The sequence below is a fragment of the Oncorhynchus masou genome, chromosome 15 (genome assembly GCF_036934945.1).
Source record: "Oncorhynchus masou masou isolate Uvic2021 chromosome 15, UVic_Omas_1.1, whole genome shotgun sequence".
NCBI classification, from domain to species: Eukaryota; Metazoa; Chordata; class Actinopteri; order Salmoniformes; family Salmonidae; genus Oncorhynchus; species Oncorhynchus masou.
In genome coordinates this window covers 16,331,882-16,345,398 of record NC_088226.1, presented here as the reverse complement: position 1 = coordinate 16,345,398, position 13,517 = coordinate 16,331,882, and the positions used below count along the sequence as shown (strand labels likewise).

The 13,517-nt window shown below is 42.8% G+C and overlaps 1 protein-coding gene across 6 annotated transcripts; it reads left to right on the top strand.

Annotated features, from left to right (window-relative positions):
* The first annotated feature begins 533 nt into the window (after positions 1-533).
* Positions 534-12,511, top strand: LOC135555757 (alpha-2,8-sialyltransferase 8F-like). 6 transcript variants are annotated; one of them, XM_064988465.1, is made up of 8 exons: positions 534-792; positions 8,975-9,058; positions 9,202-9,279; positions 9,982-10,126; positions 10,223-10,335; positions 10,437-10,529; positions 10,690-11,163; positions 11,569-12,511. In XM_064988465.1, the coding sequence occupies exons 2-8, from the start codon at positions 9,015-9,017 to the stop codon at positions 11,648-11,650; spliced, it is 1,029 nt and encodes a 342-aa protein (XP_064844537.1). In that variant the 5' UTR covers positions 534-792; positions 8,975-9,014; the 3' UTR covers positions 11,651-12,511. The 6 variants fall into 6 exon arrangements, with proteins under 6 accessions (XP_064844537.1, XP_064844533.1, XP_064844532.1 ...); XM_064988461.1 differs by lacking the exon at positions 534-792 and adding an exon at positions 6,763-7,029; XM_064988460.1 differs by lacking the exon at positions 534-792 and adding an exon at positions 6,763-7,458.
* The last annotated feature ends 1,006 nt before the right edge of the window (positions 12,512-13,517 follow it).

Here is a 13,517-nt window from a genome sequence, read left to right as displayed (position 1 = left end):
ATGTTCATGTTATGGGGATTTTTATATAAAGGAAATTTGTCTTTTGTGTCTGTTGAAAATTAAAGATTACTGACAGAGCCATAAGAAAATATTGCTTTATTTATCTGATCATATTGGAATATATTTGTTAGGTTTTCAGTAGGTTCAATTAGGTTCACTAGACTATATGCGTCATTTAAAAATTTTTCAATGAACATTCGAACAGTCCGGCCCTCGGCTTGTAGCTAAATTTTTTATTTGGCCCTCCGTCCATTTGACTTTGACACCCCTGGTCTACAGACAACTCGTGATCACAGTGAAACTAACAACAAGAAATATGTCTGGTCCCCAACCAGGGAGGGGATAAACCGTTGGGCGTGCAGTAGATTGTGTAACATATGGTAGCAGAAGATAAGCAATGTGTATGTGTTGCAACAGAATTGAAAAGCAGTTTTGACATGATCCAGGAGGTGGGGGGACATTTTCGTAAGACATGACGCAATGTGTGTTATATAAACTAATGTACATGGGATTATGTTCAGAGCTCTCGGGAATAAACACTATTGATTAATCTTGAGACTGATCTTTATCTATTTTATGCAAATAAGAATCTTACAAATTCTTAGAAACGGACCAGGTGTTTTGCTTTGTTATAATTGAATTGTTTAATGAACATATAGGAATAAAATTCCTCTAACACAGTCATAGACTGTTCTCTCTACTACCGCATGGCAAATGGTACCGGAGGGCCAAGTCTAGGACACAGGGGCTTCTCAACAGTTTTCACCCCCACGCCATAAGACTCCTGAACAGGTAATCAGATGTCTACACGGACTATTTGCATTGTGGGCCCCCCTGTCTCAGATCTTTACAGACAATTCCTTCGACCTCAAAACTTGGTTTTTGCTCTGACATGCACTGTCAACTGTGGGACATCATATAGACAGGTGTGTGCCTTTCCAAATCATGTCCAATCAATTGAATTTACCACAGGTGGACTCCAATCAAGTTGTAGAAACATCTCAAGGATGATCAATGGAAACAGGTTGCACCTGAGCTCAATTTCGAGTCTCATAGCGAAGGGTCTGAATTCTTATGTAAATAAGGTATTTCTGTTTTCAAAAACCTGTTTTCACTTTGTCATTATGGGGTATTGTGTGTAGATTGATGAGGAAAATATTTCATTTTATCAATTTTAGAATAACAAAGTAACAACATGTGGAAAAAGTCAAAGGGCCTGAATATTTCCAAATACACTGGATATACTGTATTGTAGTCAAGGCCTATCCTATTTAACTGTTGCTGTACATATACTATTCTGTCCTATCGTGTTCTACAGATATACTACATGTTATATCCAAATACAGTGCCTTGCAAAAGTATTCATCCCCCTTGGTGTTTTTCCTATTTTGTTGCATTACAACCTGTAATTTAAATTGATTTTATATTTGGATGTCGTGTAATGGACATATACAAATAGTCCAACTTGCTGAGGTGAAATGAAAAATTAACTTTAGAACCCCCCAAAAAAAATCCATTTTAATTCCAGGTAACAAAATAGGAAAAATGCCAAGGGGGTGAATACTTTCGCAAGCCACTGTACTGTCCATAATGTCTATACATCCCATCACATACATATATATTTATACTCTGGACTCCGACATTGCTCGTCCTAATATTTATATATTTCTTAATTCCATTCTTTTAGTTTTTAGATTTGTGTGTATTGTTAGATATTACAGCACTGTTGGAGCTCGGAACATAAGCATTTTGTTGTACCCACAATAACATCTGCTAAATCTGTGCATGCTGCCAATAAAATTTGATTTGATTTGATTTGCCGGGGGACAATGGGTCCTTTTGTTACCGTCTGTCCTGTATCCAGAAGCTGCCCAGCCATGCCGTGTGATGTCACATGGGCACAGGCAGGAAGTAATTGCCCCTCCCCTCCATCCCACCCCCACAGCTAAGCTCCTTCTCAGGCTCCCTGTGTGGAACAGCTGGGCTATATCAGCCTGGAAACATACACAGCAACACTTAACCAACACCTTGACAATCAAGACCAGCAGCACTTATGTACACTTACACAAATATACAGGTACAAAATACACTCACCTAAATACACAGAAAACCATTAATGATAAACCTAGAACTCTCAAACAGACCTTTATCCATACACAAATCTACTGTAATAGGTCAACAGTAAACACACACATACACACTCACAAATCTTGATAATTTATTGAGAGTGTACTGGACTGATTCCTCCTCTCTCTGTTGAATAATAGATTAATCACTTTAAAGTATACTCAATTGAATTAGATTGATAATTTATGAATTATTCAGTCAGGCGGGGGAAGTGAGGGAGGCGGGGGAGAGGAGAGCAGGTTGTTCCCAGAGAGCGAGGCTTTAATAAGATTAGAAATGTGCCCTTAGAAAAAAAGTATTTTTGCTTGGAACAAGAAGGAATTAATGTGGCTTGGAGTGCTGTGTGTGGGACAGCATGTAACACGGGGAAAATGAGATGAGACTTTTATCAACAGAGAGAGCGACAGAGAGAGAGACAGAGAGAGAACACTGCCTCCTTCTACTATCAGCATATCATATACTCAGTGTTGCTGCCTGCTGCTTTTGTTGTTTTTAGAGTTCCAAGCTAGAGCTGTCTTTTCTTATCAGTGCTTCACAGTCCTTCTCCGATCATATCATTTTTGTAGGCATGCATGCTGCCGTGTACTTCTCCACACAGGCCTTATGCTCTAGGGCTGAGTCATTTATCTGGCGTCTACACAAGGTTCATAGTTCATACAGTCTGAAGAAGAAAGAGCTTTCCCAGAACTCCCTCTTCTATCATGAAAGGATACATATTATTATCTGAGAGGGAATACTGTTATCTGTGTATAGGAGATAGAAGAGTCGGCGTGTGTCCGTGTATGTCTGTCTGTCTGTCTGTCCGTTCTTCTGTCTGCAATAGGAAATGACACAACGGAACTAGAAGGACATAACATCCACCCCTCCTCCTGACCACCGTCAAGCCCAGATGGTACAGCGGCTTAGGCCAATGGAACACACAGCACACACATAGCAAACATTCCCCATGGGAGGCCCAGCTGCTTACATAAATCTCTGAATCCATGAGCCTAGCATAGCATAGAGACACCAGTCATCGTACACAAAAACATTACACAACTCACCCATTCACCTTCCTCCCTGCCTACACAGAGCAAGCTAATAGCACTGTCAGATTGCCCTTATGCTCCCTCATTGTCTCAGTGAGCTCCAACATTAGCAACACTATTAGTCCTAGTGTGTGTTATTAACAGACCGATCTTCATGATCTTTTATTAGCCTTACTGCACATAATCATAATGTAGCACATTTAGTGCCCTTATATAACTGAGCAGGATCTTTGCATGGGCAGGGGCATACTGTGAGATGTGCCAGGAGAACCTCTCTTAGAGCTCTATTGTTTTGGGAGGCTTAAGACTGCACAGTCCAGCCTACTGGGCAACTTCCCAGATTAACGGTAGCTTTTAAGACAGAGCCCTACTCATAATCAATGGGGCTTTTCCCTGGAAGTTAAAGACAGGACTTATCTCTTGTTGATAAAATCTGATCACATACACTACATGACCAAACGTATGTGGACACCTGCTCGTTGAACATCTCATTCCAAAATCATGGGCATTAATATGGAGTTGGTCCCCCCTTTGCTGCTATAACAGCCTCCAGTCTTCTGGGAAGTCTTTCCATTAGATGTTGGAACAGTGTTGCAGGGACTTGTTAAAAATAAGCCACAAGAGCATTAGTGAGGTCGGGCACTGATGTTGGGCGATTAGGCCTGGCTCGGAGTCGGCATTCCAATTCATCCCAAAGATGTTCGATTGGGGTTGAGGTCAGGGCTTTGTACAGGCCAGTCAAGTTCTTCCACACCAATCTCGGCAAACCATTTATGTATGGACCTCGCTTTGTGCACAGGGACATTGTCATGCTGAAACAGGAAAGGGCCTTCCCCAAACTGATTGCAACCAACTTGGAAGCACAGAATTGTCTAGAATGTCATTGTATGCTGTAGCATTAAGATTTCCCTTCACTGGAACGAAGGGGCCTAGCCAAACCATGAAAAACATCCCCAGACCATTAATCCTTCTCCACCCAACTTTACAGTTGGCATCTATACATTCGGGCAGGTAACGTTCTCCTGCCATCCGCCAAACCTAGATTTGTCCGTCTGACTGCCAGATGGTGAAGCGTGGTTCATCACTCCAGAAAACGCATTTCCACTGCTCCAGAGTCCAATGGCGGTGCGCTTTACACCACTCCAGCCGACACTTGGCATTGCGCATGGTGATCTTAGGCTTGTGTGCGGCTGCTCGGCCATGGAAACCCATTTCATGAAGCTCCCAACGAACAGTTATTGTGTTGACGTTGCTTCCAGAGGCAGTTTGGAACTTGGAAATGAGTGTTGCAACCGAGGACAGACGATTTTCAGCACTCGGTGGTCTCGTTCTGTGAGCTTGTGTAGTCTACTACTTTCTGGCTGAGTCATTGTTGCTCCTAGACGTTTCACAATAACAGCACTTACAGTTGACCATGGCAGCTCTAGCAGGCCAAGAAATTTGACGAACTGACTTGTTGGAAAGGTGGGATCCTATGACATTGTCACGTTGGAGTCACTGAGCTGTTCGGTAAGGCAATTCTACTGCCAATGTTTGTCTATGGAGATTGCATGGCTGTGTGTTAGATTTTATACACCTGTCAGCAACGGGTATGGCTAAAATAGCCGAATTCCCTAATTTTAAGGGGTGTACACATACTTTTGTATATATGGTGTATAATACACATGATTTAGGTGTGGCCTCTATTAGCTAGGTGTTTATTGTTCATTGTGCCTACGGTTTTCCTAAAGCCAAACCCTGAACATTATCCTCCACCTCTTTGCCTCTGTATTCCAGACTCCCCCCTCTCTCCACCAGAACAGGAGAGAGGTGGATACAGGTTTCTTACAAAGCAACAGGATCCCATACAAACCAGTATTATTCCTCAGGACATCTGTTTCTCACTTTCTTTTTTTCTTTCTTCCTCGCTCTTTCTTCCCCTCAGTCATTTTGGGGGTGTTGCTTTAGTTTCCCGGGTGATTGAACTGGCTCCAGTGCTATGTCACAAACAGGTTCTCATCACACACAGCTCATCAGCACAGACTACTCATCCCTGAGCCCTCTACCACTCTAGCATGGGAAACATACGTGCACATTGCCAAAGCAAGTGAAATAAACAATAAACGAAAGTGAGAAGAAACATATTTAGCAAAATTATTAGAAATAAACAGTAAACATTGCACTCAAAGAGGTTTCAAAAAGGCATTTTAAGTGTTATATTATCAGTGTTTTAGCAATGTGTAAATAGTTGTAATATGAATAGTGGGGGAAGATTAAAAATAGAGAAATGTTGGTGGTATTTACAATGTGCTCCTCTGGTTGCGCTTTCCTCATGGCAACGGGCCACAAATCTTGCTGTGTGATTGCACATTGTGGTATTTCACCTAACAGAAATGGGAATTGATCTATGTTTGATTTGTTTTCAAATTCTTTGTGGGTCTGTGTGATCTATTGGAAATATGTGTCTCTAAAATGGTCAGACATTTAGCAAGTTAGGAAATGCAGCTCAGTTTCCACTTCATTTTGTGGGCAGTGTGCAAATATCCTGTCTGCTCTTGAGAGCCAGGTCTGTCTATGGCGACCTTTCTCAATAGCAAGGCTATGCTGACTGAGTCTGTACGTAGTCAAGGATTTTCTTAATTTTGCGTCAGTCACGGGGGTCAGTTATTCTGCCACTGTGTACTATCTGTTTAGGAAAAGATAGCATTCCAATTTGCTCTGTTTTTTGGTTGATTCTTTCCAGTGTGTCAAATAGTTATCTTTTTGCTTTCTCATAATTTGGTTGGGACTAATTGTTTTGCTGGCCTGGGGCTCTGTAGGGTCTGTTTGTGTTTGTGAACAGAGCCCCAGAACCAGCTGGCTGAGGGGATGCTTCTCTAGGTTCATCTCTCTGTAGGTGAGGGCTTTGTGGTGGAATGTGTGGGCATTGCTTCCTTTTAGGTGGTTGTAGAATTACATTTTGATAACTAGCAGATATAGTCCTAATTCTGCTCTGCATGCATTGTTTGGGGTTTTGCGTTGTACACAAAGTATATGTTTTTCTCCCTCTTTCTCTCTCATCATCTCTCAGGGTGAGAAAAGTTGTATTAATTAATAGCTTCTTAGAACTGATGCCTGATGCTGTAAACAAAGTTGAGCTTGAGCCTGCAAACCACCTGGAAAGTAAACTTGCAGAGCCAGCCAGATATGGAACGGGGCAGTCAAAGAAGGGCACGAGATAGAGAACAGGGAAACCGTCGATCTGATTGGCCGATAGCCCCTTCCCCTAGCCTACTCTGACCATCATTGGCTAGGGGAAAAATAAATCCCTGCCAAGCAGACGCTCACACACACACACACACACACACACACACACACACACACACACACACACACACACACACACACACACACACACACACACACACACACACACACACACACACACACACACACACACACACACACACACACACTACACACACTCATACACACAAGTCAAGAGGCAGACCCTGGGCTAATTCAGTACCAGGGAATTATATTACTGGCTGCTCTACATGCAGAGGAGGGGAGAGAAGAGGGGGTTCGGATGGGGGTGGGACGGATATTACAGGAAGAGAGGGAGGGCGGGGGAAAGTGCAGAGAAGGCTGGGGCTCAGGGGTGGGGTTGGAAAATGCAGAAGGAGCAACAGCTTGAGCTCTGGGACTACAGTGGACAGAAAGTAAGAGCATGGTGTGCTCTCAATGAAGGAGTGAGAAAGAGAAAGCCAGAAAGAGAGATGAAAGGAAACAAGACACATCAATCTACGTAAAGGAGGGCGTGAGGACAAGACGGACATTGTAGTTCTACAGGAGCCGAGTGGAGAGGGAGAAAACAGGGGGGAAAGGAGAGAAAGAAAGGAGAGAGGCGCATGAGGTATTTTTATAGGGCACAGACAGAGATATGATAGCCTGCTTACAGAAGCGGTGTGCCTGGAAACGCTCAGAAAGAGAGCGAGTGGGAGAGAGAGAGAGAGAAAAAGAGAGGGTGGAAAAGGAGGGGGGAGTGAGTGAGACAGAAAGATTAACCAGTCAGAAAGAGCGAGAGTGAGCAGTGAAGTACAATCGGGGAGAAAAAGCAAGGGAGGGAGGAGGGTGCATGAGAGGTAAAAAAAAAGAAAATGAAAGAGGGGAAAGGTGCCAAAACAAACTAATGTGTCAGTGCTGAGTGAGGGACACTAGAAGAGAGGGAGAGAGAGAAGAGGGCCAGCCAGAGGACGTAGTAGGGGGAGAGAGGCATGAGGGGACTGTTCTGCTTTATGCTCACCCTGTCCATCCTGGGGACTGTCCTGACTGCACTCGTCTGGTATGTCTTCGGAGACCGGTGAGTCCCACTCCCTTTCACATCCCTTCTCCCCAACTTCCTCCCTCTCGAATGGGCAGGTGTTGGAGCCTTTAGCCACGGGCTAGGTTGGGGGATTAGGCCTGGCTGGTGGTAGCTAGCATCATATACTCCAGACAGGCACAGAGAGGACAGAAGGGAGTGAGTCTCCACACTTTTGCTTTTAATGTGTGATTGTTTCACATCGGTTGGTGTGAGTAGCTGCTCTACTGGAACAAGTTAAGAGTTGAGCAGGGGGTGAAATATGATATGTTTAGTGTTGGTGGTTATGCCTGTTCACTGGTACCCCCTCCACCAACTCCCCTTTTATCTCTTCTCTCTCTCTCTCTCTCTCTCCTCAGAGCAATGGTTGGTTTTTCTCAATGCTTGTTACTGTGGGTATCTTAATTAAACCACTGACACACCCTGATTATGTGGTGGAAGAGAGAGAGAGAGAGAGAGAGAGAGAGAGAAACTTCTGTTTGTGCCCCAGCAGAGCTGATGTATTTCAAATCATAAATCCCAAAGTCTTTAACTGACTGTGGATTTAAACCAGACCACTATTAATGGACTCTGGACAACCTGTTCTAATTTTACAACTTGTGCTGAAGCGAACTCAACTGTTTATTTGACAGTGTAGGTAGAATAAGAGGAAGGTGTTGCAAAGGCACATGGAAGGCTCAACGTTGGTGCATTTTGAAATATCATACTCACACAAAAAAAATATTATAGCAGATTTATCTCCCCTCGACCCATTGTTTTATAAAAACATACGAACCTAGCATGTGCTTGTAGGTGTGCTCTGTTAGACGTTGATTTGAAATAGTGATCTGTTTTCTGTGGGAAAGGAAGATGTCGCCCGTTAGACTCAGATGAATCATAGAACTAAGTGTTGTTTGACATTCACCATCTGCAGGATATGACAATTATCCCGCCATAAATAACTGTCTACAAGAGTGTCACATTGTGGAGCAGGGAAACCCATGTACCCTCTGTGGTGTGTTCTTAAAATATCTCTTTATAGCTCACTTCAAGGGGGATTATCTGTATGTAGTAATTTCAGGCTTGACCTTTGCCCTTGGATTTCTTCTCAGACTGTTTTTGATAAAGTCCCTTGTCTTTCAGTTAATTTGGGGTTGGCACTGCCGTTTGTAATGCTGCTGTAAAACTCCTTCAAGCGTTCAGGTTTCCTGTTTGAAGAGTAAAACACACTTAAACATCTGTGTTTACCCTTCAGTAACCCTTTAGCTCACCAGGTTGTTGTTTATAGTATGCACAACATTCAGCTATTGGTTTAATGTAAACACACTGTAAATTACCACATCAGCACAATTAATTCAACGAAGGTAACATGGTAAACTCAAGCAATACACTGCAAATACAACAGCAAACAATGCAGCTATACAAGCGTTGACAAGATAAGTGGTGTACTGGGTTCAAACAGAGGTCTACTCATCCTTCTATTCTCTCTGTCTTCCTCTGTCCCTGTTGGTGTACATAGCAATGTTCAACCTGGCAGACCCCCCCACAAAGATACTATTATGAACTCTGGGCCAGTCCCCTCCGGAACATGCAAGGGCTGCAGGTGAGACTAGATACACGCCCTGGCAACCACTACCCACAATCCTCTCTGCTCAACAACCACCTCATCGGTCTCTCTACTGTTCTTAACTTCATTACATGGTTCATAACTGCATGTTCTGTGTTGTGTCTATGTGTGTGTCAAAGGGATACAGTTACTGAAAAAGTGGTGGAGCGCTACTCTCACAGCTGGAAGAAGCAGGAGGACAAGTTCAGAAATTTCAGGTGAAACATCACCACACTATAAACCCAGACTCTGAACCCCACTAAAAGCCAGCCAAGATGAGCCAAAGACCACTTTGTGAGGGTCACTAACCATAACAAAGGTGATGTTTCCTTTCTACTCCTAGGAGAATGAGATGCAAAGCACGTGGAAGTGTGCTTCAAAGCAGGAGAAGTGACCTGTGAAATGTTAGCGTTTACTTTTTCATGCTGTTAGTAGCAGTAGAAGTAGAGGTCAGCGTTATATAAGATTGTTGCGACACAATGCGTCAGTCAGTCAGTGGGTATTTCCCTTCTCAAGGCTATCTTCCTCAGCTTCCTGTCTCCGCAGGCTAATTCTGGCGGAGACAGGAAGCTGAGTATACAGAGACTTCGACCACACCAAACAACACCAAAGAGAACTGTAAGGAACTTTGTAAATGAATAAACACTTGAAAGGAAGAACATTCTAAAAGACAATACTTTTCAATAAACATTCCTTTCCAATTTATATATTTATATCAAGATGAAGATGAGGCCTTGTTTATGTATTCCTATATCTGATTTTTTCTTACATTTATCACCAGTAGGTTTTTATACCTAACTTATCAAATAGACTGTTTCAAAATAAGAGAAATGTGTGTTTGAAGTACATGACTCATTTACAGTTCGCTTTTAATACTGTGTCTTTATCTTATAATCAAAAGGTTATTGTTGTGTTCTCAGGTCTCTTCTGAGTAACAGATGTCATGGACTTACCAAGGCTATGGTGACACAGGCCAACACTCCTCTGGGGTCAAAGGTTGTGTACGATGGAGAGAAGAGGAAGCCTCTTCAGGTGACCCCTGAACTGTTCAGCACCTTTGCTAAGGTTTGTTGAGCTGGTCCAGAGTGTCACCTCAATGATTAGTGTGTGTGAGTGTGTGTTTAAGAAAGAGAGTGACATGACACGTTTTGTTGCCTACAGGAGGATCCTTTTGTGAATACAACATGGGATACGTGTTCTGTTGTTGGGAATGGAGGAATCCTAGCTAATAGCAGCTGTGGAGAGAAAATCGACTCCGCCCAGTTTGTTATCAGGTGTGAGACAGAAGAATTACTCCACAATAATTACCCTTTCCTCTTAAACATTGTTAGAAACAAATTCACTGACCACTTCCCTCTATGTCTCCCTTTCTCAGGTGTAATCTCCCTCCTCTGGAGAACGGCTATGAGAGAGACGTGGGCAACAAGACAGACCTGGTGACAGCTAATCCCAGCATCCTCATGGAGAAGTGAGTTTCGGAGTTCATTGGGCTTCTCATACTGCTTATCACCTGGTGTTTTATGGTGGATTAAGAAATTACCTGATCATATATTCTGGTGCTGATCAAATTCATCTCCTCCAGCTGTTCTTCACCGCTCTCTTTTTCTCTCCATACCATCCTCTCTCAGATATGGGGGACTGCAGGAGCGTCGTCGGCCCTTCGTGGAGAGCCTGCGTAGCTATGGCGACTCCCTGATGCTCTTGCCAGCCTTCTCGTATGGCCCCAACACGCCTGTGTCTCTGCGGGCCCTCTACACCATCCAGGACTTTGACAGCCCGTTGCGGCCTGTCTTCCTCAACCCAGAGTACCTACAGAGTCTGGCGCACTTCTGGCAGGGCCAGGGCCTGCGGACGGTACGCCTCAGCACAGGACTCATCGTGGCTAGCCTGGCGCTGGAGCTGTGTGCCAACGTGCATCTCTATGGGTTCTGGCCCTTTAATGAACACCCCCTCCGACACCAGCCCCTCACCAACCATTACTACGACGACAGGCAGAGTAAGAAGACGGTGCACGCTATGCCCGCTGAGTTTGACCACCTGCTTAGACTCCACAGCCAGGGCGTGCTCAGGATACACCTGGGAGAGTGTGCGCCCATGGCCAGGTAGGCCCCACCCCTTTACTGGAACTTTACCTACAGTTAGGACAGACACAACAGGGACATAGGGCTCTCCTATAGGCTCTCTCAGGAGTCCTACCCAGTCATGCACTTACCCAGTCATGTCTTTGCTACCTGCCAGATGGGATGGCCCCGACTGGCCCAGAACATGCTGGTATTGTCATGTCTTGTTATGTCTGTTCCTGTCCTTTCTCTTCACTCTGTCTCTCTCTGCTGGTCTTTTTAGGTTACCTTCTCTGTCTCTCATTCTTCAGCTGTTCTACATCTCCCCTAACTAGCTCATTCACTCTTTCCCACCTGTTCTCTCTTCCCCCTCTGATTAGGTCTCTATTTCTCTCTCTGTTCCTGCTACTTTCAGTGTCTGATTCTTGTTTGTGTTTTTGATGCCAGAAGCAAGCTGTCGTCTCGTTTGCTTCCACCTTGTCCTATCCTGTCGGAGTCTGCCTGGCAGGTGCATCCTGCATTATACTAACGTTCTTTTTGTTCCATTGACAACGTTGGAAGAGGATTTATGCCATTCCTGTTTTTCATTAAAGAACTCTGTTTTCTGTTAAAACCGCTTTTGGGTCTTCACTCAAGTACATAACAGGTATTCAGCACAGGGGCATGTTTTATGTGACGTATGTCTGGTCACAGTGGAAGAGCAAGGGAGAGACTGGGACTGTTAGTCTCCCAGCAGCCGTTTGTAGATTCTCAGTGTGAGAGTCTGCAGAACAGGTTGATCTGCAATCAAATAATTTGTACTGTACCCAAAATGGGTGTAAATACATGAAATATGCATATCATATACTGTATAGGTGTACAATTATGTATTTATCATCAAGTATTCTAGCTGGAATCTAGAGAATGTTTTTGTTTTGTTGGACTTTTTTAAATACAAAGTGTTTTGGAACATGTATGGTTTAGATGAGGCCTTCCCAACTACAGAGGGGGTCAGTGTAGTGCCTAATATGACTCACATTCCTGACCCTAGCCAAAAAAACACATGCAAGCCTTTAAGAGTTAACTGAATGTATGGTCATGTCAATCTAATACCTCCTGGATTGGGCAATCCTTAGCTGGACTGTTACATTCAGATTTCTATTTAATATCAATGATGATTAAATGTGTTATATCTCATTATGACATAGTGTATAATACATTCAATGTGGTACTGGGTCCTTCCATGAAATGAGTCCCTTTTTTGTCTCTTTGATATTTTAAGTAGAAATTGTGCACCAATATTGAATTTTGAAAGACTGTTAAATTAAATGAAGTGCCCTTTAATATAGACCACATGGAAAATTCAATAAATCATATTTTTTTTAATGAATAAAGACTTCTGAGAATTTTAGATCGCCCTTTGTGCACCCTCTGTAACTTCAAGAAGGATTCTAACCCACTTAACCCCACTTAACCAATTTTCACCATCATTGTAAAGCCCTTAGTTATTTTATTGCTTTAACAAAGTAATTTCTGAAGGTTATTATTTATTTCACATGATTTAGTTCATTAATTTTAAGGTTTAAAAAAAAAAGAACTTGGCCGTCATTTTAAGGTCAACCCTGTTACATGAACTGAACTCTCGTTTTAATATGGTGAAACAATTTCTTTTAAAAATGTTTCTGAAAAGAGACCTTGAATATCTAATAGTCAAGTCATAGTGTAAAAGCAGAGCTGCTTCTACTCTTTTTGGCTATTTTCTGGTGTTTTGTGGTGGAAAACTGAGTGGGTGGAACATAACATGTCAACCCTGTTACCCATATGGGAACCGGCTAGAATTATTTAAAAAAAATACATTTTGTAAAAGTGCCCTTCTCTGTTTCACACAACAAGCTTCCATTCCTCCTGTCACAAGGAGAAATGGCTGATTTCAGATTAAATGGTATACCCTGTCGCGGTTAACCCCGATACTTTATTTGGCACTTAATAGGCACTGACTATAGTCATTTTTTAATTCATTTTTTAACCTCTTATGATGGGAAAACACACTTTTTATTAAGTTGAACATGTGCTCTTCATGACAGAATGTTCAAATTAGGTGAAATAAAACCGTTTATTTTCTCTCCAAGTTAGACTATCCAAAACCCAGCTAACAACAAATGTTCCCACAACTTTAGAGAACGTTTCCTTAAGAGTCTCATTAGGTCACCAGAAGGGACTCGTTTCCTGGAATGACCCTACTACTATACCAACACTATTTGTTTCATCATTTCAAAATACATTTTGGGAAAGAAAAACAGTGTTTCGATGATTCTGTAAACATAAAATAACAACAAAGGGGGGTTCTTACCTTACCCAGGCCAAACTAACTCAGAGTAATGATGCTGGAGCACGAAATTGTCTTTGCACATCATTTT

What these genes read in the sequence shown, in the direction of transcription:
- LOC135555757 (XM_064988458.1), top strand. Translation starts at nt 7,391, where the DNA reads ATGAGGGGACTGTTCTGCTTTATGCTCACCCTGTCCATCCTGGGGACT. An exon ending in CCCAGCATCCTCATGGAGAA is followed by an intron (nt 10,530 to 10,689) that starts GTGAGTTTCGGA and finishes ATCCTCTCTCAG; the next exon opens with ATATGGGGGACTGCAGGAGC. An exon ending in GAGTGTGCGCCCATGGCCAG is followed by an intron (nt 11,164 to 11,568) that starts GTAGGCCCCACC and finishes TTTTGATGCCAG; the next exon opens with AAGCAAGCTGTCGTCTCGTT.